Source organism: Seriola lalandi, unplaced genomic scaffold, assembly GCF_002814215.2.
Source record: "Seriola lalandi dorsalis isolate HSWRI2012SDOR001 ecotype SW California unplaced genomic scaffold, Sedor1 jcf7180002055008, whole genome shotgun sequence".
Taxonomy (NCBI): domain Eukaryota; kingdom Metazoa; phylum Chordata; class Actinopteri; order Carangiformes; family Carangidae; genus Seriola; species Seriola lalandi.
This window is the reverse complement of record NW_019525551.1, coordinates 2,117,595-2,143,425: the sequence shown is the minus strand read 5'-3', so window position 1 is coordinate 2,143,425 and position 25,831 is coordinate 2,117,595. Positions and strand designations below refer to the sequence as shown.

Here is a 25,831-nt window from a genome sequence, read left to right as displayed (position 1 = left end):
TATTGTTTGCTCTCTGTCCAGCCTCAGAAACACAGAGCACTCTCTGTTTCACCAACAGACAGGTCCCGCCCTATCAGTGACATCACAGCAGGTGTTTTCCATCAGCTGGAACTACTTTATTCAAATAGTTTGCACAGGCTGACAATGTAGGTGAGAGGTCTGAAAATGTTTGGCTCAAGATCCATAGCAACACAGGAAAACAACAGACAGACATCGATCTATGCTGGTGTTGATGTTAAAAATGGATGACTTTGACTCTGATGGTGCCTCTTCTCATCTCCTCCACTGGAGCTTTCACATTAAAGTACAATTTTATTTTGACTTTCAAAATAATAGTTTGTAATAGTTTAACTAACCAATCTTAACTCAGTGTACACTCACTGGATTTATTTCTGGAACTTGTATGTCCACCTGTATGTCATGGCCTTCATGGAGTTTACATAGTGATCAAGTTACCTGTGACGCTGTGATGATATGATGACAGGTGTTTGTATGTGAGAGGAGAAGGTAACCTCTGTCTCCGGACAGTCTCTCTCTAGACTGTAGATAAAGATGGATGTAGCCTCTGTGACGTCACCCACAGGTTTCTGAAGCTCAGAGTGAGCTGCTCCACCGTCGCCATCTTGGCAGTGTCTGACTCCACCCATAACTCCCAGCTAATTCAAAAATAGGCAAACAGGGAGGGGCCAGGCCAGGGCCTGTACCAGGCTGTAAACATGTTTATTTCTGCTGTAAAGTTGGACATTTTAATATGGGATTCTATGGGGATTGACTCAGTGTTGGAGGCAGACTCTAGTGGTCATTAGCAGGTTTTGGTTCTTCAGTGTTGGCTTCAGTTTTCAGCCCCTGAGGTTGATGCTTGGTCTCTGATGTGTGAAACAGTGACAGGTTGAGCTCAGAGTTCAGCGTTAGTTTAAATAAACCGACCTGATGACAGTTATCAGGGCTCCAGAACAACGTTTTCACCACCGTCCCTGAAACGTCCCAAACGCACGTTTTGTTCTTTTATTGTTATCATCTGTGGTTTTTAGTTGTTAGTTTATTCAAATTTTATTCATACTAAAAATGCCAAGTCTCCAAATTGCACCAAATTATGAACCAACTGCAGCAATACACACACCAAGTGTGAAGTGGATAGAATGACCAGTTCTCCTGATGTGTGAAGGGCAGACACACACAGCCAGGCATACGACCACGAGACAGTAATTGTAGTTTGTCCTTAAATGACCTCAGACTGGGATTGAAGGTGGTCTCACTCTGCGTGTTGATTGACGAACGCTTCATATGTGCAAGGTCCTGCAGCGAGCTGTGACTGAGGGAGTAGAGGAACCGCTGTTGTGCCGAGTTTTGCTCAGGAACATTTCAGGTCTCACGCCGAGTAACAATAGTAACGGCGCAACAACACGCTCTGTTGTAGTCACTTGTCAGTGCTCAGTTCAGTTTGTCATTTGCTAAATAAATAAATATTTATATATAAAATCCCATTCATTCCGGAGGCATCCCACAGAAGATCTCTGTTCATCCAGGACACATTTTCTATTGTCCCCGGGACCACAGGACGCCGTCTGTCGCCGGGCCTGGTTATAATGTTCAGGCAAGACAAGCAGCTCTCGTTAAATCACACTGTCAAATCTTCACAGGTTGGTTTGTGATCTGGTTAGTGCTGCTGCTTATAGAAGGATGAGAACTAAGGACTGACTACACAAACAAAGCATGTAGAAACATGAAGTGGGTGTTGTTCCTCCACCTGCCTCCAGAACAGCTTCTGTTGTCATAGATTAGTCTACTTCAACATATTCCGTCAAAACCGTAATACAGTCCGGTTAATAACGGAGGCCAGACGAAAACAGAAACCAGACATGCTGAAAACAGAAAGGATGCGGCTGCAACAAGTCCTCCGACCTTAACCACCTTCAGATACGACCCATAGGAGAGTACCAGCGGTGTACAGACGTACCAGACCTTTATCGTCATGGTTACAATATTAAAGATGTGCTTAAGGTTGTGAAAGGATCATGGATAAAAGCAACAGTCTCCTGTGTGAAATAATGACTACGACCACTAGAGGTCGCCTCACAGTGAAATGTAACTGTGAGGTCACAGTGAATATGGAGTCATTGTTTACAGAGGACGGTCTCTCTGCTTGGTGATGTTCACTGGCAGAACAGAAACATCAGCCGTCTGACAGAGCTTCAGAAAGAGTGTGATTTTAGAGCTGTCATGCCATGTGACAGGCACAAAGTTAAAGCCCAGTCCGAACACAGTAAACCAGACTGGAGAGGCTCAGGCATTCTTTGAATTGTGTTTCATAGTCAGGTCCAAGTGCACTTCAGTCCTGCAGTTTGTGGGTGTGGCTTGGCTAATCCTGTTTGCTCTGTAAAAAATCTGCTTTTTAACCCCACCTGAGTCAAAGATTGATTTACTACAAACAGCCAGAATCAATAGATCACATCTGAGTCTCATCTGGATTGGAGGATTCCTTTAAGCCTCTCAGTCTGACCCCTATCATCCCGTCTGTTCAGAGCAGCAGATCTTAAATACAGTATCACTCATATTCCCTGCTAGTCATAATCCACAGAGTGTGGATTAATCCAGAGGTTACCAGATGTTAATCCTTAATCAATCAGGCAAATTAGTGAAGGCTGACTCAGTGGGACTCACACTGTGGCTGGGTGATATATAAATGCTGTAATCTCTTCCACATTTACATTTGTTTTCCACTGTCATCATAAACAGTGCAGTGTACAGTGCAAGTGGAGCATTTAAAAATGAAGCATTAGCAGTAATTGCAGTAGTAGTAATAAATGCAGTTGTACAGACAGTTGTGGAAATAGACAGTAAAGTGGATTTCAGGAGCTGAAGTAGGAGACTGTGTCGGAGAAGAAGAAGTCAGGGATATTCTTATATTAAACATCCATCCTTCTTCTCTCTATCTTTCTGGTGAAGTCCCACTGTCAGCTGATTGTTGATGAAGCTGCAGAGAGAGAGAGAGAGATGGGAAAGAGGGAAGAAGTGTGAAATTAAAAATGATGTGAACACTGTACTATAAATATTTATAATACAGTCAGAGTGATGGGTCCTGATATGAAACCTGACACACAGAATAATATTGTTGGACTGAACTGTAAGAACGTTCCTCCAAACAGAAAAGAAGAAAAATATTCAGATGTCCTGTTCCACTTGATTAGATTATATAGATAAACCTGTGTTGGTGTGCTGAAGTATGTGAAGTATGTGTGAGTCTGTGCCTTCATCAGTCTGTGTGTACTCCTCTACCTCTCTTCAGCTCTCCCACACCTCTGCCAGGGGCCACATCTGCTGTGGGTTCCCACTGACTACTCATCAGAAACGAAGCTGATCACTTCTGTAAAATATGGGGCCAATTGGACAAAGCATCTCAAGATTTTTCTTAAAGATGTTCTTAAAGATTCTTAAAGATGTTCTTAAGATTTCAGTGCAACGGTTTAACTGACTTTAAGTGATCCTGAAGTATAAGACTAAGATAGGGAGAAAAGCTTAAATACTTCAATGAACAGTTTAGGGAAACCTTAAGGAGAAAACTTAAGGGTGTCCCTGATTCTACATCACAGATTTGACTGTCAGTCAGGTTATAATTTGTCTAACTGCATGTCTAGAGTTGGAAAACTTTCCACAGTTTAATGAGCTCTATGGTTTTATGCCACATGGTCTTTCTGGTCGAGGTGTGTCATGTCACTTTCAGTTTAGTCAGTTTAAACGCTCCGATCGTCTGCTGAACAATGAGAAGTTCCCGTCAGAACAACAGGAGGATGACATACCAGCACACTTTTATAATGTTACCAGTTTCCTCAAAGGTGATAAGAGGGAGATCGCGTCCTCCGAAGAATGTGGCCTCTGAATTGGGAGACAGCTTCTGTTACCCAGCATAGTGTAAATAAAGGTTTTAGCACAGGAGTAAAATCACTTCATGTACACTGAACTAAGAGCAGTGTGTGTCACCATAACTGTAAATGCTGACATGTTTTAATAATGGACTCTTCCCTCTGTTCTTGTGTGTGTCGTCTTTCAGAGGATGAACCTGTTGTTTTTGCCACCAACTCCCTCCAGAGGCGTAAAAAGGGGCTGGGTTTAACCGGACTGCGCACCAGCGTCTCAGGCTCCACCCACTCAAAGAACAAACCGGGCCTGATGATTGGCCTGCCACAGAACTTCAGACAGATCTCATCCATCATCGACGTGGACATCTTACCCGAGACACACCGACGCGTACGACTGCACAAGCACGGTACCCACAAGCCACTGGGCTTCTACATCCGTGACGGGGTGAGCGTGCGAGTGACACAACAGGGTGTAGAGAAGGTGAGATCAGTTATTTCATTCAATCTAGTCATCATTCATTATTCCACCTTTAAAGCTGACAGAATTAATGATAAATATGATCAGATATATTCAAACCTGAGTTTCCCCTAGGGGATAAATAAAGTATCGATCCATCAATCCATCGATCCATCGCTCTATGTAACATAATGTCCTGTTATATTTGGACCAATAAAATCTGATCCGTTCAAGAAGAAACCACAGAGAAAAGGGAGGAGCATCGTCTGCTCTTCTGTTCATCTTATGTATAATGTGGAGGATTAAACATTCATACGAAAAAAAAAGTCTTTAAACTCTGTCATGAATCCTGACCCTAATGTCACAATGACCTGTCGTCTGCTGTTTGTCCCGTGGCTTTGTTGATATGAAATAAAACCTGCTGCAGAGAGATGTAACGTTTGGCGCCTCTCCTCCATCCCGCAGGTTCCGGGGGTGTTCATATCTCGTCTGGTACGTGGCGGGCTGGCAGAGAGCACGGGGCTGCTGGGAGTTAACGACGAGATTCTCGAGGTGAACGGAATCGATGTCGCGGGAAAATCTCTGGATCAGGTAAATACCCAGGAGTTCACCTTCATGGAGATGATGTGAAACATGTTCACAGGATTCATCCAAAACCTGTTTCCCCTATCAGAGTACGGACAGTATACACTCTTTATAAGCATTGTTTTGTTATGTGGCAGAAGCCTAAAGAGAATAAGCTGTTACATAATAATATTATTAACCTGGAAGTTGATCCTGGTCGTTTCAGTTATTTCACCACAGCTGCTAGGCAGGATTAGAGAGATTTCTGATTCTAGTATGTGAACACATAGAGGTCAGATTAGCTGCAGTGGACACTGCCGAGACTAAATAAAACTAATTCGTGTCTTAGAAATGATTACATGTATATGGAGGTAGATTTGTCTCAATATTATTTGTGTGAACAGATTTACTTCTATTTATTCTTTTACTTTTAGCTAGAGACTTCATCTGAGCCTTAAATGGGTCCAAAGACGGTTAAGTTTAAGTTTAAGTCTGACAGATTTTGAGTTTATAATAGTGTCTATGGGAGGAGGTTAGAGTGGATGACATCACACCTAGAGTGGGAGAAGGGGTTAAACTGGAAAAAAAAAAAAAAACTTGTCGTCGTCCCCACGGCCACAAATCTCACTCTTAACAGATCATTTTTTCCCAGAACGTAGACAAATTTGCCCAAAGACTCACATAATTTGAACTAAGCTGCAGGAGTACATCCAACTGCCCCATTCACTCAAAAGTAAGAGCAGAAAATCAGATGGAAACAGGATTTTTTAAATCGCTGCACATGCCACATTTATGGCACCACAGACAACTATTTATTTATGAGTCTCCTCTAAGAAAATATACACCTTTATGAACATAGTCAAAGTCCAGCTACAGTCTGCTCCAACACTCAATACAAGACAATGATTTACACAAAGTTTTCACTGGAAATATGTTTCAGTCCAGTTTTAGTCGGGAAACATTCAGCAGTTAATTCCAAATTGTCATTCTAACTGACTTCACAAAAGCAGTCAAGCAGACAGACAGACAGACAGACAGACAGACAGACAGTTAGTTGCAGCTCAGTTGCTGGTATTTCAAACAATGAAGCTCAGCTTCAGACTTTCTCAACAGCCAGCAATCCCAGAAATTGCATTGTCTAGTTATTTTAAAATGTTTTGTTCTTCCAGACAGACAGAAAAGCTTGTGATGACCTGCATCATTGATCCTTAGTCAAGGATGATCCTAATGAAGAGACATCAAACATCGACAATAGTCACATCACATTTATTTTGTGTGTAAATTACAAACTGTAGTTATACTGGATTTATGTGTAAATCTGACATCAGCCCTGTGGAGGACTGACACACAGCGATGTTTAACAGTGAGACAGTGAATGTTACAGTCAGATCAGGGCTGTTTGCCTCATATCAGTTGTGATCTTATGAAATAAATGAAACAGGAAAATTCAACAGTCAGACTGTTACATTTTGATGGTCAGGACAGCTGAGTGTCAGTGAACTTAACAAAAGAGAAGAAAAGAGTAGGAAGTGAGATATGTCTTCAAAGTTTTTTTTTTTTCATTGACTGACTTTGTCAATCATCATCATCATCATCATCATCATCATCATCAACTGTCCACCTGTCATTCCAGGTCACAGACATGATGGTGGCCAACAGTCACAACCTCATAGTGACTGTGAAACCAGCGAACCAGAGGAACAACGTGATGCATCGTGGGAGTAAAACCTCAGTGGCAAACTCTGGTTCAGTGGGCTCAGCTGGATCTACAGGCTCCACTCTGTCACATGACTCACCAAGTCCCGCCTCTCAGAGCAACCCCATCACTGCAAGGTAGGACATGGACAGAGCTAAAGCTGTGTGATGCTGATGAGACAATTCTGCACCACGAAAATCCATACCAGGGATCTCTCCGACCAGTCTGACCCTGGATCAGAATGATCAATACAGACACAAGAGGTGCAGATTACATGACGGTATAGATTTTAGAAAATGACACTGTAGGGCATTTAGTCTTTCCACATGTCCACTCTGGTTTTAAAACAAAGCTTTAAGCGTTTTAACTCTGCAGCTCTACAGAAGTTTCCAACATCTTTCTGTTTGTTTAATGTTTTAGGGTTCTAACTTCTGTCCTGTGCACCGGCTTCCCAGGAAATATGACCTCAATTGGCTGCATGCCGGGGGTGTAATCAAGGATTTAGAATTCAATTTTGGGAAGGCCACGCCCCTCGCATCATTAGTCCGATTGACTTGAAATTTGACACACAAGTCCAACTGAATCAACCCTTTGTCTAATCATAAAAGTTAATAGATACCCTCAGGCTGTGATATGGAATATGTCTACCAAAGCATTTTGAGCCAGACCCATAAGAGGTGCCACAAATGCCAAAAATGTGTCCCCCAAAACCTGTTTGACATTGACAGAATTTCACCAAATTAGGTGCACATGTTCTGGGGACAAGTATTAACCAAAATCTGAATTTTTCCAGCAGCTGAGCAGCAAAAAGCAGACTGACTCAGTCAAAGAGCCGCTGGTGAACATAGTGGAGCGTTTAGCAGCTAAAGAGGAGCTGGTGGAGACCAAACACAGAGCTAAAAGAGAGGGAACACCAAAAGAAACTGTTTAACTTCTGCATTACACTGATCTCTAACCATTATAACCACGTTGTCTGTTGTTACCATAGTAACAGCATTGCAGAGGGTGACAGTGACGATGAAGATGATGACGGGGACCTCATTCTGGAGAACGACTGTCTTACGCCCTACGACTCCCACCGGATCACCAACAGTAACAACACTAACCTCAACAGAGACTCGCCTAGCAACAAGCCGCACAACTCCACTGGGGGAAGGCCCCTCCCACAGAGCATCTCATTGCCCAATAGTGTCGGAGTGTCCCTGAGTGACAGCTCCACGACGACGATGTCCAGTCACAACGGAAACACAGCCAGTAGCAGTCACGAGAGTATGAGGGAGGACGGCAACATCATAACACTGTAGCCATGACAACGCTGACATCTACACTGTAGCAGTGAGGACGAGGGGACGGTACAATAACAGAGCGCTGTAACTACAACCACAGGTAGCTGTGCTCCCGTCAGACAGACAACAGCTACTTCCTGTTGAGTCACTGATATTTAAGGTGGACTGAGTCTGACAGGTCACTGACACTGGAGCAGGGCTTCTCAGTGGATCATGGTCTTCACAATCTATAGCCAGAACAACATTGACAACACTACATGTCTGCAGCGTGAGGCTGATGTAATGTGTCTGGTTCCATAAGCAAAACACTTTATATTCACCCCAGGGAGATGATTTAATACCATAATGAAAGAACTGGTCAATAGAAAAGATCATTATAACTGCTCCTGTAAAAGCCATAACTCAGTTTGATGTCCACATGTTGAGGAAATCATCTCTACTTTACAAACCTACAGCTGCACCAATCAGTGACAGAACAGTATCATTTAATCAGGGCCCTGTTTCCGTGGCAACAGTTAGGTATTATCCTGACCTGTGCCCAGAGCAGAGCACACAGGTTCACACAATTCACACAAATGAGGCTGTGTGAAGAGAGATGTTGTTTTTTTGGTGGACGATTGTTGCTGAGAGGAAAGATCTCAGAACCACATCTGTTTCTGAAGCAAATTAAATACCTGGAAATGTTTCTCCTGCAGCACCTGAAGGCATCAGGACGTGTGCTATGTTTTGTATTCTCTGATTGAACACTCAGAGCAAAGCTGTTCCAGAGCTATAAGAGCAGTGTTGTGATTGGCTGAGAGTGTATTTATCTGATGTGCGCAGCTGCACCTACCTACCGCCCTGACTATAAATCACAAAACACCCAAACGTGAACTTTTGTAAGAGCAGAGCAGAGGACATGATCGAAACCAGTTAAAACAGATTTAATTATATTTACAATACTTAACTTTTTTTTTTTTAATTTCTTGTAATTATTTTGATTTTTTCTCACAAAATCATTTGTCGTACAATATGATACATGATTCATCTCATGGGTTAAACTTCAAGGTTTAAGATAGTATATATATTTATTAGGGAAAGGTGTAAATAAAAGAAATGAAACAATCGGTTTCATAACACACATTATTGAAAGAGTTGTCAGCTCTGTTATACTGAGGAGATAACTTTAAACATTCACTGTCTGGCCGAGCAAACATGGACGCTCACTTCCTGAGTCACACGTGTCATTATTATGATTTTAAATCATTTATGCAGCAATTGTTCAGAAAGAAAGTTTGGAGAGGAGATGGAAGATTTTGTTAAATGCAGGTAAACCGTCATTGTTTTTATGATTTCATACTAAATTTAAGAATCAGAGGCATCAATTAAACTCTAATAACTGCACACACACACACACACACACACACACACATGGTATAGTTAGGGGTACAAACATATTTTGAACCATCAGGGAGTCAAAGTCAAAATAAGGAAATTCCTGTACTCTTATCTGGGTCATAGAAACCTGTGTGTGTGCTCTGGGGGTATCACCTTACCGTCCGTCACACACTGCTCTCTGTGTTCCCTCTGTCACGTTCTGCTTCACATTACAACTGTCCACCTGAATCAGCCTCAGTCTGTGATGTTTACTGAACCTGATCAGCTGTTTGACGGACACCTCCTCTGTCAGACTGTTACACTGTCTGCTACAGGATATTTTAGAAATTAAAAATCATAACACACTAACAGAAGCATCGTACAGAGCTCTACAGTCTAATCCTGGTCACGGACCTTGAGTCAAGAAAACTTTATTGACTATATGAAGATGTCCTGAGGAGTTTTCTGGTCAACAGACAGACATTTTGTTTGAACTGAAGGTTTTCCTTCATAAAACATTTAAAAAGTCAAATTTCATTTTAAGTATTTAAAATCCTGTTCTGTTTTCATCCATCTTTACTCACCTCTACCAACGACTTCCAGGTCACTGTCCTTCCTGCTCCATCACGCTGTTAGAGGTCCACACCTCCACAGGAAACCTTTGATAGGCTGAAAGAGTCTTTTCTTAACTAGTTAAGAACAGCTGTTATGGTAAATACTTCTCATTCTCACCCGTCAGAACATACTAACGAACTAACAAGTGATTGCAGTCGGTCTGGTGTTGTGAAAAGGCAGCGTGAAGGAGATGGACACAGCTGTGCAGCTCTCTTGATAAACGTTAGCTGTTAGCTGGTGAGGTAGTGAAGCTGTGTCATTTCTTGCCTGCAGTTTATACAGAGAGGTCTTTGAATGATGTGAAATGTTCCCGACACAGGTTCAACAGCTGTTACAGGGAAAAAAAGTGTGCTACCATAAAAACATTTGTGTTTCTTAAACCAGAGAATCACACTGAATAACTAACGAATGAAATGTTTGGAAGTCCTGTTGTAGCAGACTAATTATTTCCTGTCAGACCTGATTCCACTGTGAGTGTGTGTGAGTGTGTGTGAGTCTGTGTGTGCGTGTGTGTACGTGTGTGTGTGTGTGTGTGTGCGTGTGTGTGTGTGTGTGTGTGTGTGTGGGTCTGTGTGAGTGTCTTCCTCTGTGTGTACAGCTCAGCATGATGTCACTTCCTCCTGTTGTGTCAATATTCTGTTTCAAATCACAGTTAAAATGCAGATGGACTTTTGTGGTGGGCAGAGCTGCAGACCTGGAGTCAGAGCTCCCTGAGAAGAGCGGTGTATTAACACTGATTCTGTGAGATATTTCAGTTACCAGTCTTTCGTGGATATGAAGCTCCTCAGAGAACTAAAGCTGTAAATTGATCCTCTGATCTGCTGCATTGTTAAAAATATTCATGTTTACATTAAAAATGGACCCAGAGCAGTTACATGAATGCTCATTTTATTTAACATGACCAACAGTTGAGATGCATTTAAAGAAACAACAGGCAGGTCATTAATGAGAACCAATAGCTTCTGCTTCATGTCTCACACATGACTTTGACTCCAGCTCTTCACTGAAACACATCTGACTTCAGACCTGCTCTGTTATTAAAACCTGTTCAGTTCAACAGACAGCAAACGTAAACCAGTTCCCCCTGGTCTGAATATATTTTGTCAAAGCACAGCTGCTTCACACACACACACACACACACACACACACACACACACACACACACACACATTTTTCATTTTCATTTTAATGTCTGTTAATGTAAAATGTAAATGTGAGATTATGAAACAAGGGGAGACTTTCGTTACCAGGGAGACGTTTTTATGTAAGAGAACATTTTATAATATGTGTAAAATATGGAGAGTATTTTTCTTATTCTTGTACTTTTAAACTGTACATGAGAGGAGGTGGGGGCTGAGGTGAACAATGTGTGTGTGTGTGTGTGTGTGGTAGGTTGTCACTGATTGTGTTAACATGCACACAGTGTTTAGTAGCTTCATCAAAGCTGAAGTTCTGCTTTAATTTGCAGTGAATGCATGCTCACATGTTAATGATGGAGCAGCGCTGTCAGCATGGATCATCAGTCCATCCCTGCCGTAGTAATGGAGACAAACACTGAGTGTGTGTATGACCACCCAGCCTCATTATGTGGCAAGGTTGGCAATTTGATTAACTGGATTTTTACACCATTGACATACAATATGAACTGAAATGATGAGAAAAAATTTACATTTTATTTCCTTGATATTGATTTTACATGAGCTACCTTCTTTATTAAATCTGTGTGAAGTCACAAACTAACTCGCATATGGAGATCTGAGGTGACTTCACTCACAGCTAGCTGCATAGCCAGCATAGCTAGCTTCTGCCTCATGGCCCCCGACAGGCTGATGTGGCCCAGTATTAAAAGAGCAGTCCAGTATTCTGACCCAGAGCAGGTGGAGAGATCACTGCATCTCTGTGGCAGCAACACACACCATTTATCCTAGCTTAGCATAAAGAATGGAAGCAGGAGGAAACTGGTAGCCTAGGTCCGTCTCCATCTTACTCCAAAACTGTTATAATAGAAATTTGATTGAAGCTATTTCTAAACCTGTCGCCAGATGTAAGGTAAATATATTTGTACAAGAACCTTAATTGTATGATTTTAAATTATTTCAGTTTGATTTCCATAACAATAGTCAAATGGTATGTAGCTAATTTATTAATCCCATATTAACTCAATAATGAAAACTGACCCTGGATCAGCACCACAGCCAAGAGTTAAAGTGGACCAGGACGATCCAGAACAGTGTTCCAGCACCTTCCGATAATAAGTAAACCAATCAGAGTGTCAAAACAGAGAGTGAGACAGATGAGCAGAGACACACACACACACACACACACACACACACACACACACACACACACATGATTAAAAAGGAGCAGAGGAGCAGAATCATTTGTTGAGTTACAGAGAAATTAGTTTTTGGTGTGAACAGCCAGGCTGCTGCTCGCACAACACAGAGTCGGGCTGACACTTTCTCCCGTGACCCGTGACCCTTGCCCCCCACTCCCCACGCCGTGAATCTTAAGTTTCCCCCACCTGCTAAATGCAACTGTGCTGCATAACTTTTTCACTTTTCAAACTTTTTCAAACTTTCAAACCTATTTGCTGAAACACCTGGATTTATCTCTCTCTTGGAGAGATTGATTTTTGATTTTATTTTGCCAGCTGTCAACACTGCTTCATGCAGCAGCAGGGTCGTCTGACTGTCAAAACAAAAGGTATTTTTTGTAGCACGCTATTATCGAAATCGTTTGGCACCTAAATCAGACAGCTATGGTATTTTTGGAAGGTGTATTTTTCCATCTTTAATGAAGCTCTGTTATCAGTTTCCCTCTGTGTGAACTCCTTATGCTAAGCTAGGCTAAACACAACCTCAGAGCTAGACAATCAGCGATGAAACCGCTGACTCTGGACCTCAAACAAGCAAAAATATGTGAAAGCATCACTGTTCCTTCAATGAATGACCATAAAGTTATTATGATGGAATACATGTAAAATAAAAAAATAATTAAACAATCGGATAAGTTCAGTTCACATCCCTCCTCCCTCCACTACAGCCTTTAATGAGAAGGAAAACGTCTACTGACGGATATGGATCTGAAATCTTCCTCTGAACTACACTGCTGATGTCTGACTGAACAGGGAACAGCCGCTCCATGTTTGTGATGTTGTCGAACCCCTCGGTGTCTCAGGTGACCTCTGTGTCGAGGTCGGCCTGGAGAAGTATTGGACGTGGTGCTCACGTGGTGAAGCAAAAATGAAGGATGTCCTCCCCCTGACTGTACAAGTTTTTAGAAAATAAAGGAAGTGCCTTTTCCAAGTGAGGATACTTGTGTTTGATTGGATGTCATGTCCTGTGTGATGGTCAGTACCTGGCTGAGGCAGTTCAGGGCAGCGGGTCGCGTCAGCTGATCACAGCAGCAGGATCTGTTGAAGGTTTCTCATTGGACATTTGTGATCTGTTTAACCTGCACTGCACACAGCTGGTCTCTATAGAGTCTGTAACTTAACTGTGAATGTCATTTGGAGGTAAAATATGATGATTATCAAATTATTATATTAAGGTAATAAAGTATTATTACAAGCCACTGAGTCTCCTTTCTTTCTTGCATCTGGTGGTGAAAGTTCAAGGTCACTGTGACCTCACCTCTGTCCCATTCTTTTTAACGTGATATATCAAGAACACCTGGTGGAAATTTAAATACATGTGTCACAAACAGTCACCTGGACTCAAGGATGAACTGATTACAATTTGGTGGTCAAAGGTCAAAGGAGACTGTGACCTCACAGAACTGAATATTGGCTGTAATAGAAGCATTTACACACTTATTATGATAAAATATTCTCTTTACTGCATGTACTATAGGTGTAAGGAGTGGTAACCACAAGGGAACGACTCAGAGGAAGAACGGCTCCATCTTCCACCCGATACAAAGCACAACGTTGTCATTTTCAGATAAACGCAATTAACGCTTGCTCCCATCTGAGCGCCCATGGGTGTGTTGGTCTTAAAATGAATTGAGGTCAGGAGCAGTGTTGGTGCATTGTTATCTTGAGGCAGTGGAAAGTGATCAACAAATACCTGATCTGAAGTCAGAGGCGCAGCACTTCACTGTTATTTAAAGACCATCATCAAGAGAGTAGTACGCACCTACAGGGGCGAACACACACTCTGATCAGTGAGGTGGAACATTAGAAGGTCGGAGCTTCTTCATGACATGTTATGTGTTGTATAACGTTGCCATGGGTCGTTGATGTCTCTTACATGAGACTGCATGGTGTTCTTTTATACTACCTGGTAAATCCTCCATGGTATTTCCCAATAGAATTTCATTGTGTGTGACACGCTGCACCATTACAATGGTAATCTGCCAAGGTGAAAGCTGCCTTTTAAAGGAAATGGGAGATGGCACTCTGATTGGTTTATTGCACGTTATGCCCAAAACACCCCCATGATTATTTAAGAGACCGGGGCAGCGACTGCTTTTTCCAGAATTAAAATAGCATAAGGACACGCCCCTAAACGCACTTTCACCATGTGCTTTAGACTGTTAAAATAGAACCCAAGGTCTTTACTGGATAAACAGTCTGGAACGGAGGCAGTCAGTCAGGAGCAGGCAGACAAATCCACAAGAAAGACATCCCACAAGAAAACTAGCAGTAACACTAACTAACACTCGTCATGGAGAGCAGAGGCTGAATACAGTAGGAGAGAGGAGAGAATGAGACACAGGTGAAACAGATCGGGGGCGGGGCAGACATTCAAAGAGGAGGGATATACAAGGGCAGGAAGTGGGGATCTGTGGGGTAAGTGAGAAAGAATAAATATAAGAAAATACTTAAAAATTGAATGGAAAAAAGAATAGATGGTGTAGGACGCAGCCGTTGGAAGCACTGGTCAACATGGGGGGAACAACGAAACCTGACAATGGCAGAGGTCAGAGGTTAACGGCAACAGAGCTGAAGTCTTATAAATCATCTATAGAATTCGGTAAATCCTAAGAGCTTTCTGTTGGTGAGCATAGGACCATCAGCCACAGCACTAACCTGATCCAGGTGAATGTTGCTCTGGGAGACGATGAAGCTATGAAGGTATTTTTGGTGCAAAACAACTGAGCAGTGACAGTAGAATTAGTAGTTGCATAAAATAGTCGCACATGTGTATCAGTAAATTTGAGGTCACAGGAGTTACACCCTCTCACATTCTTCATTGCAGGTGAACAAATCCTGTTTTACAAATTACAAATTAAGAAACTCATACACTCGCATCTTTGCTGCAGTTGCCGCAGTGAATGTGGTGCAAAACACACTCACACACCCATATCAAATAATGTCATGGACAAAAACTGCACATCTGCAAATCAGAATGTGAATTCATGCAATGAGAGTTGCACATCTGTAAAATATTTTCTCACAAGCACTTTTCCTACAGGTATCACACAGAAAACAGCCACAGTAAGCTCTGTCACCCGCTCTGTCACCCGCTCTGTCACCCGCTCTGTCACCCGCTCTGTCACCCGCTCTGTCACCCGCTCTGTCTCCATCAAATCTGCTTCTGTTCGGATTCACAGAGAATTAATAACTGCTGACTCTTTAATGAGTATAGTCACATCTGAGGGACCACACCAGGTTGATTAACATGCATTTGCCAAAAGACAGGAGCAAAGAGAGTAAATATACTGCAGATAATGTAAAGGTCGGTGTCACTGTTGGTGTTTTCTCTCACATGTGGGCCTTCTGTTCAGAAAACTGCATGAAAACAGGAGAAGAACTGTCGTACAGCTGTATAGGACCGGGTCAGTGTCCACATCCAGACTCCAATTAACATAGCTCTATACATACATTTAATTCTATGTTGTTTACATTATATTATCCAACACATTATTTGCAACAAGTGGATAATTTGTTTGTTGTTGATCCCTAAGCATGGACGTGTGTCTTAAATTAATTCAGTATATGGGACTTTGCACATAGTTATTACCTAATTCTTTAAAGTTATATTTCTAATAAAATCACGTTTTATCAAGTTAGTTAGTTATTTCAGTTTCGGGGGATGGATGAACTAATGGGAACTTGGCAAGAGAACATACGAGATCATCTTTTTCCCGCCTGTGGCCTCAATAACAGATTAATCACCCTTTCATTTGCATTTTATATTAAATCGTAGCAAGGCTGTACAAGTCAGCCACACTCATACAGAGTGATCTACATAATGATCGGCAGCAATCTTTCTCTAGCAGACAGGTAGGAGGCGTGGTCAACAGTGTTAAAGTTAAATATGGGCTTGAGCTCTGTCCTTTTCTGTCCGGACGTCGCCATGTCGATGGAGGAAACCTGTCCAGGTCAGAACGGAGATGTTATTAAAACGGACCTGAACGTTCCATGGTCGCCATGTTTGGTTTCCAGGTGCATCCAGGAGAGTTGCACATCTGTAAAATATTTTTAGTCAATAACTACAACTGCTTGAATCTTCTGCTACGAGTCTCGAATGACCAAAGTGGTTTGTACCTGTGGCACGTCGAGCCACCACCAGAAACACCTTCATAATGAACCCCAGGAATGAGACGGAGGAGATGTGGGACAAACATCGATCGATCCAGGAGGTGCTGCAGGACCAGTCTGACATGTTGACTGTGAGCTTGTTCATCTGGGGAAAAGCTGCGAAAGTCATCCTGCTTCACAAAGTACACACATATTTGTTGAACATGTCCTGAAGCACATCATTGATCCAACACTTGACAGACAGCTCGGGCCAAACCACATCACAAGATATTCATAATGGCCCTGTGAGTATTAAAGTCAGTTATCTTACCTTTATTCTAACCAGGTGACAAGCATTTCTGAGACATCATGGTGGAAACGGTCCAACAGGTGATCCCGCCTCTGTCGGCTGCAGAACTCAGTGGCAACCTGACGTCTGCCTTTGTGTGGATCCATTATGGCTCACCTTTCACCTGTTGCCTCTGGACAAAGCGTCATGTGATCAAAAGTCTTGCTCAGTGTGTTGATGAAGAGGTCCAAAGAGTGGCAAACAGGGGAGTCAGAAGCCCAACCAGTGAGTGATAACGTAAGATAGCTTTGTTCGTTCAGTGAGGGAGGCTGCAGTCTGCACTGCACGAGAAAGGAGCAGCAGTCGGTTCTGTCTCTGTGGGAAGATAAGGTGCTGATGAAGGCAGGACAACCAGGGCAGGAGCTTGAGGCGATGTGGGGACCAAAGAGCCAAGGAACCCAGGGAATCCATGCAGACAAGAAGCTGCTGCATCTGGTCACCTATATGACTCACCTGGCTGCTGCTGGAAGACTAGAGGACGTTGTGGTAAACACTGAGCACTGGAGGCAAGCTGCTCCTCATGCTGGTTGTTTTCCACGGGAGCAGAAGGCAGCTTGCAGTGAAACAGAGACGGCTGAGTCCATTCAGGCCACTTCGTACTGTAACAACGTAATCACAAAAGAAAAGTTCCAAAAGAAAGTGCAGATCTGAAATGAGAGGAAGAGGTAAGTGACAAAACAATTTATCAGGAATTTCTTTAAAACTGGATGAAAAGAAGAAAACATGACATCCTGGTCCTGCTCAGGGAGGGAGGACTGTACATTAACATCTCTTTGGATCATTTCACCTCTGATGCATGCTCTTGGTTTTATGCCTCCATCAACCAATCAAGGTAAAGTTTACATCCATCTCTGTCCGGACTCAGTGTTGGAGGGTTTTATAACTGTAACTTTTCCACATTCAAATGTCTAAAACAACTAGTTTTTGTTCTATATGTTGTTGAGTTGCGTTCTTACATTTTCCCAAATGTTTCCATCAATTCTCAAACCAGAGAAATCTGTGATTTTAATCATGGTACCGCTCCGTTTCATTGGTCGCCTGTCAGTGACATCATATCCTCTATGATCATGTGTCAGTGTGTTTGTCTGACAGAAGCTCAACACTGACTTCTATCCAGTTATAAGCTGCAGGTCAAAACCTCATGAACCACTGACACTGAAGGAATCCAAACCAGGAGACACTGACGACAACAACTCCCATGATCCCACACTACTTTATGACATCACCCAGAAGTTACAGACTGTTGTGTTCGAGGATCATTGGTTTGGAATGGCACTTCATGTGGCCGACCCTTCACACGAGCACATGAACAGAGTGAGCGAGTAGGTGGATTTGAATCTCAGAAGGTGAAGACAAGGTTAAGTTCACACCCACTCCCTCCCTTCCTCCCCGCTGATGGAAAAAAGATGAAATGTCTAAAGTGGCTCCAGCAGCAGAGTGATGAAACTTCTCAGGGTTGGTCTGGAGAGAAATGTGATAAGTCCAAACAGAGGTGATATCCGTTACAGGATAAGCTAAACCAAGCACTGCTGCTGTTTGTTTTACTGAGGCTAATAGAGACTGTTTATATGGCTGGAGGAAATGGGGCTTGGAGCGGTGGAGGTGGTGGAGGTGACAGAGGGGTCACAGTGTTCAGATGGAGGCTCTCTGGCAGACAGCTTCCAAGATGAATGAACACAGAGTGCGGACAGACGGCTGCGTCCGTATGCGTATCTGGCGTAGAGCATAACTCAGCCTGCTAACACACACACATGTATGGAACACATGTAAAAACATGTAAAATGATGTAAATATTGTAGTTGATATATGATCATGTCTGATGGATGAGAACGTCTCTTGGTGGTGGAGATATGTTTTGACCTTATGAAGTAGAGAAGCCTGACATTGGCTGTGATGTTGGTACGTATCTGCCCCCACCCTCCCGCCCCACACAGTGTTGAGTAAAGGCAGTAACGCCGCAGTGTTCCAAGTAATATGATACTAATAGCCTATATCTAATGAGGGCAGATAAAGATGTGCTCAGTCAGCCGTCACATGCAGGTGGGAACATTAGCAGGTTAATGGGAAATTATATTTCATCTAGCTGCATTTTGATGCCACTAAATATTACACTTCACATCACTACTTTGTTCACAAATGCCTTTCATCAGCGTAAACTATGGATAACATCTAAATCGATATTAAGGACATAGATAATTAAACACAGCTATGAAATAAATGCTGAAATAATTAAATTAAGTGATAAATGTAGGGATATGCAAATACATGTGAATGTAATTAAATAAATAGCTATATAAATGAATAAATAAATGAATGAATTGCTTTTATTCAAGAAATTACATTTTTATTAATAGTGGTGCAACAGCACAGCTCTGTATTTATTTATTTATCTAGTAATGATTCAGATGGCCTTCCATAGTAAACTAAGAGTTCAGTTCTGTGGGGACAGGTTTCATGTTATCTACTGCTGCTCTCTGGTGGACACACTGACACACTGCAGCCAGACAGACAGAGACAACAGAGATGTAAAGACCATGTTCATCATTTATTCAGAACATTTTGTCTCATTCTGTTCAGTTTTATATACAGCAACCTGGAATCTGTACAAAGCGCACACACACAGATTATTAATGAGTTAAAAATACAAAGAAAAAAACGTAACAACTCACAGAGGAAACTGTAAAACAATAAACAATCATTCACTCTCTGTAGAAACACAGAAAGTATTCATGTAAAACTGCTGATGGGCGGGTCGTAGCACCTCTTGTGTCTCTGCCTGTCGCATTCAATAGAAACTGGAGCCTGATTGTGATGAACTCAAGTGTGTGTGAAGTGTTGGTGTGCAGACGCTCTCATCTCTCCTGGAGGTAGTGGATCAGGACTTTCTCTGAGCTCACGATGTGACTGGGTTTACTGATGTCCAGTGACTGCAGCCTCTGAATGCCTGCACACACACACACACACATATATATATATAAAATATAAAGCACAACTCAGAGTTGAAAAACACAAAACACTGAGACATCTCTAGGTTTAAAAAACTGCACCAATGAAAACGTTTGGGAACTTGCAAACTGAAGTGCACGGTCGACCAAACCTTTTACATGAAGCATAAATGCTTCATTGTTTTTATTTCATCTATACAGTGGAAACAGTTTCACTACATTTGTTGTTGTCTTGATGAAAATACACTGTCCAGTCCTATATATATATATATATATATATATATATATATACATTATATAAATGTATATATATATGTATCAGTGTGTGATGAGCGTGATGAGTGTGTGTGAAGTGGTCCTGTACCTCTGAGAACTGCATACCAGCCCTGCAGACCCTGCTTCAGGACACTGCTGTCCTCCTCTGAGACAAACCTCCTGCCATCTGCGGACAGAGCAGCAGAGAGAGGGTTAAACCGACACGCCGCCGTCTGACAGCGGCCTGCTGTTAGATCTCTGTGAGAGCGGGACACTTCCAGGACTTAACATCTGACAACTGATCAATTCTTGTGGCTTTTCTCCAAACCTGAGATCAATGACACATGAAACGCAGAGTTCACACACCCAGTCCGTCCTATTACTGTTACATGATCAGACGGACAAGAAACACAATCCCAGCTGCTCGGATGGAGGCGCTGTGGTCTGTGTCCACATATTTCCAGTTTACACCTCTTTCTTCTGCACCATTTGTTGCTGTTGTTGTTTTTATTGTTGTTGTTGTCTTTAGATTGCTTTTACCTGGGAATTTGGGCCCAGGGATTGAACCATCAACCCAGGGGTCAGCAGCCGACCTGCTCTACCACCTGAGTCCTGACCCCCGCTCCTGCACCATGCACGTTACACAAACTGTGTGGACATCTTTGTGGCTAAGTGAGTGAGTCTGGATTTGCTGCCTTGGCTGAGGCTGTTCAGCTCCTCAACTCCCAACCATCCCACTGTCTGTCACACAGCTAACCTTTATCAAAATGTGTGCAGTCAGTTATTTATGTGTACAGTTATTTATTTGCTTTGTGATGTCATTCTCCCATGTTGTTATTGTTACTGTCTTTCTCATTATAATATCACAGGTTTTGTTTTGCACCACTGAATTGAATTGAATTGGATCACACCCTGATTGACCGTGTGGAAGGTGATGAGTGGTGACATCATCAGCAGAGAGTCAGCTCTGTGTTCACACTCACGTTTCCCCTTCAGGTACATCATGGACTGAGGACCCCAGTGGACGTTGAGCTGAGGAACACACATGACAACAGTTTGCTGTGGGTGTGTTACAGGAGACCGATGGAAACTGTGAGTGGATGGTGAGTTTTACCTTCTGTGTATGACAGCATACAACCAGCAGGGAGATGACTACAGTACATGTCCAGACAGCTGTGGCTTTTATCTTCTGGAACAAGAACAAACACACAAACAAGACACGTCACAGACCCTGTGGTCTCAGGGCTCAGGGCTGACTGCAGCTCAACACCCCACCTTCTGACCACACCTGGGAGCTGAAAGGTCGGGGCGCAGATGAGCTGCAGCAAGTCCCCAGTTCAACTCACAGCCAGCTGGACCATCTGCTGCATGTCATTCCCAGACTCTTTCCCTGCATTTCCTGTCTGTCTCCACTGCTGTTGTCTAATAAAGGCGTACAATAATAATAATAAAAAACAGCTCACACTACATCTCTAACTCACCCCTCCTGTGCTGTACTGCTGAACCTGAGCACTAATGTACAGTAGCTGTGTTGAGTACTTTGTGTACTGGATACAAGTCATACAGTCCACACACACTAACATATGGTACATGTGCGCACGAAGACACACAGGTCTCCTTTGTTTTCCTTGGATGTTGTATCCTGCCCTGTAGCCTAATATAATATCTTTTTTTTGTTATATTAGAATAGTATATTCTAACATAATATAACATATTATACCATAATATATTATACTATATTTTATTATAATATAATTTACATGTTGTATAAAAATAATATCAAATGATGAATAAAAAAGTAGCAAATGAATAACTACACAACCTAAATAATAATTATTCAAATAACACAGAGTATATTAAGAGTATTAACATCATTATGAATGTTAATTACTCTGCAGAAAGAAAAATTCTCATGGTTGTCATACATAAATCATAGTAGCTGTCTTTAGTGAATTGGTCAGTTGGTCAATAACAAACTAATTTAAACTAATTCAAGTAAATACATTTCAAATGTTATAAACCTTTTAGAAAAACGTTTCTGCGTCGACAGTTTTAAAGACAGAAACACATTTGACTCGGTATAAAAAGTTGAAAACATGCACTTGTTTCACTCACCATGTCTGCTGCAGCGAGAGCAGCCGCTCCAGTCTCAGCATGTGTGTGTGTGTGTGTGTGTGTTTCAGAGCGTTCCCGGCTGCTTATATCCCCCATCAGCAGCAGCAGCAGCAGGAACAGGTTCGATCCTGCTCCCTGTGAGGCCTGGCAGGACTCCTGTTTACTAGAGGCTCAAAAACAGCACAAAAACACAGGCTGACGTCACGGCCGTGATCTGCACCGAGGAACATCAATAGTATGGAGCCGCGGTGTGATTCCTCTGTGTTTGTGTGTGACTCTGTCCCACTGAGTAACGGTGTTTTATGTTGCTGCTGTTTTTATTTCCATTACAGGTTTCCCAGTATCAGGAAAAGCTGAGTATCACTGATCAACCACTGCCTTCATCATCCATCTCTGCAGTCTGTTGTAGTCTAATGAGCTGGGTCTGGTTCCTGCTGGACTACATATACTATAGACATGAAGAGTATGACCTGCCGCTGGGCCCTGGGACACAGATTTGCTGCTGGACGTAAACTGACCTCAACTATAAGGAGTAAGATCTTTTGACACAGGGCCCACCAACCAGACAGGAGCACAAACTCAGCAAAGAAAAAAGGAGTAAATCTGAGGCCCCCGGGGGCCTTGGGTGTTTTGCTATGGTGGCCCCGACAGCTCAGCGCACTGTAACACAAGAAAACACTGCATGTGTTTAATTGTATATTAAAGCTGCAAGCAGAGACCCCTGACCTGCTGTGAACTCCGGGGGCCACTTGTTGTTTCCGACCAGACCATTTTCACCAGACCATGAAAAGGTCATGCAAATCAAATGAAGTTGTAACTCAATGGTTACTTCCTGTTTTCAGGAGGTGGCGGTATGACATCATAGTAGAATGCAGATGCCTTCAGACTTTCATCAAACATGTGAAGTTTTCCTATATGCCCATGGTAGGAATAACAGTAAGTAATAAATGGTGACGTGTTTTACACTTTACAATAAGGCTCCTTTTACCTGCTCTAAATGTCAGTAACTGATGAATAAATGGTTGTAAAGGTGAGATGAAGAAACATGAAGATGAATCACAGAGATGTGAACAGTGGGACAAAGGATGGGTGAGCAGTTCACCAGGTAAAGGAAGGTTCCCACCTGTGTTCTAGCTGGATAATAAAGTCCTGAAGAAGAGAGCAACCAGCAGAAAGCATCTCCATGTTAATCTGCACTGAGCAGAACAATGTGATCAGCAGCTGTGAGTAGAATGAGGACGGCTGCTGATACATGTACAGGTGAACAACACAGCCACGGCCTCAGAGCATGAATCTGCTCATTTGATATGATCATGTGATCTGCCAGAATTTGATCTGTCAAATGAAACTTGTTACTAGTAACTGAACAAACATGTGAAGAAGCAGGAGCTACAAATGCTGATGATGGAGAAAACAAAGGAAGCTCAGTAACTAACGAGACACGAGGCTGAACAGTACAGAGACATGTGGGCTCACTATTTGGCAAGCAACAGGTCACTGCAGTCAAAAAGTCAAAATAATCTCCTCTAACTACTTCTCCTCGACCTCGATCGAAATCGTCATGAGGTCAAGGAAAGATGTTGAAGGAGAATTCATAAGGACTTAGGAAAAGACAATTGCGGTGCAGAGAGAATCTGACGGCTTTTTTTTTAAAACTAACTTTATTTATAACACATGGAGGATAAATCCTCCTTTAACCACAAAATGTAGCAGACAGGATTGAAATGTTGAAAAAGATGACATGAAAGGAATATACAAATAGAGAAAGCTGAACTGGTAAAATAATAATTTAATAGAAATACGGATGTGAGCTAAAGATCAGAATAAATTATATTCAGACACAAGTATAAAGAGTTTCCTGTCATAGGCACCTTTGACATTTTGATACATTTGTTAAGTAGAGAAAATTCATTTTTAGTGCTTCACACGAGAGATTTAGTGAAATGACATTTATGTATAGACTGCAGTATTTTGTTATGATGATGATACTCTTAACTACAAATTCAGTATATTTGTTTTTCATGATGAAAGAAATCTATATTCATAGATTTGGGCTTCAGTCGATCAGACCAGGATTTCCATCAGTTCTGGATCATCTCACAAACATAAAACAGCTGCTCTGTTGTTCCTACATTTATGGGTCTACTGTTGTGAAACTACAATGGTGCATTGCTTTAAATGTTGCTGCAGCAAGGAATTGTGGGACAGCCTTTTCCTTTCCTTTCATAAAGGAAGCTCCAGTGTTTCCTATGCTAAAGGAGATAAGATAGGAAGCACTCCTCATCATTTAGAGATTTCGAGGAACCTTTTAGGAACCTTCCTAAGCAAAAAAGACTTGGCAGCCTTGGCCTTTTTATCCAATGTGTTAGAACAGCTCATAAATGATTTATAAAGTGCTAACAATACCATTAATAAACTAGTTATAAACCTTTAATAAATCCTTTACAAGGGGAGTCTTGTTGTAAAGTGGTGCCCAGTGGCCACCTCTGTATAGTCCGCTGACAATGTGCCAGTGTGTGTGTGAGGTCAGAGGTTTACACTTACATTAAAGGGGAGAGCAGGAATGATGTCAGAACATTTCATAGAAATTTAGAGAATTGTGTTGTACAAAGAGGAAACTTCAGATTGGGAGCCGCACAAGACAAAAGTCACGGGGTTATTGAAGTTAGAGCTTAGTCATACGTCTATGACAGTATTCACACTGCACATGCTCAGTCTCCACACATAACAAACCTGTTCATGAGCTCCAGACTGGAGTGTGATGGAGTCACAACGTTTTTTTTCTTTAGAAAACTGGTTGAATTCTGTGAAGTTTATTAATTCAAGTCATCAACAAGTCAGAGAACATTAAGTTGAACTCATGTTCTGAAATCTGAACATAGAAGACATTTTACACAGTTGTATGAGCTCACAGTGCAGCAGTAGAACAGTGTTCCGCAGACACAGGTCTCAGTTCAGTTTTATTCTCCACAGTGAACAGCCAGAGTATCTGTGCTAAACTACAAACATCTGATCACAGCGGCTGGACCTGCAGACAGAGAGCTCAGTAAGAGAACAGGAGGAGACACAGCAGGTGAGCTCACCTGAAGAGGTCTGCACACAGACAGTTAAACAGGTTAAATGCACTTTACTGAAGCATCAACACTGATTTCGTTTACAGTTAACAGATGAATTTGCACAAAACCGTTTGTCTATTCTGCTTCACACAGACACAAGATGAAAACTTAACACTATGATAAACTATTGCATGTGTTGTATCAAAATGTGGGCAAACAACTGACAACAACGAAAATCTTTAAGTAAGTATCCAAAATAGTAGGAAAATGGTTGAACTACACATTACGACAATACGACTTTATATATTTATGAGAAATAAAAACATGACTTTGAAAATCCTGCTGTTGATGAAACAGACAATTGCGTGGATACAGAAAAAAGACAAATTCTATGATGGTCTGTTGAAGCACAGTTACACATCAGCATTATGTGCCGAGTACATTATACAGCTGAGACTTTAGTAAAAGTCTGAATTCAGGATGTAAACACTGTGATGCTTCAACCTTCATATTCAGGATCTGAATATTTCTTCTGAAACTGCTCGTTTCTCCACTAGAACACGTCTAGAACCATGAAAGATGACATGGATCACATCATCAACAGGTTCGTCTCAGACTCAGAGGAACGTACCTCTTCTGAGGACGGCAAGGATGAACCCTCTGCTGACTGTCTCACCCAACAGAAGTTGGGTGGAGGACTACGTGGAGGATGAGGACCTGACACCAGACCCCTCTCTGTCCTCCATCAGTCAGATCTCTTCCAGCCAGTGTCTCTGCGTCAAGGAGACTGAGACTCAGACCAGAGTGAGTC

At 42.1% G+C, this 25,831-nt stretch overlaps 2 protein-coding genes across 2 annotated transcripts in view; one reads left to right on the top strand and one right to left on the bottom strand.

Moving 5' to 3' along the window:
- The window catches only part of pard6a (par-6 family cell polarity regulator alpha), a 35,962-nt gene extending 22,555 nt beyond the window's left edge, over positions 1-13,407 (top strand). The window contains exons 3-6 of the mRNA XM_023397343.2: positions 4,049-4,338; positions 4,780-4,905; positions 6,512-6,711; positions 7,563-13,407. Coding sequence (XP_023253111.1) covers positions 4,049-4,338; positions 4,780-4,905; positions 6,512-6,711; positions 7,563-7,878 — 932 coding nt within the window. The 3' untranslated portion in view covers positions 7,879-13,407. The remainder of the gene's footprint in view (positions 1-4,048; positions 4,339-4,779; positions 4,906-6,511; positions 6,712-7,562) is intronic.
- A 5,766-nt stretch (positions 13,408-19,173) lies between these two features.
- LOC147817177 (spexin prohormone 2-like) lies at positions 19,174-21,062 on the bottom strand (the record flags this gene model as incomplete). Its single annotated transcript, XM_087171515.1, has 4 exons — positions 19,174-19,593; positions 19,959-20,036; positions 20,833-20,881; positions 20,964-21,062. Coding segments are annotated over 4 exons (318 nt in total), but the record flags the coding sequence as incomplete, so codon positions are not given.
- Positions 21,063-25,831: the final 4,769 nt, after the last annotated feature.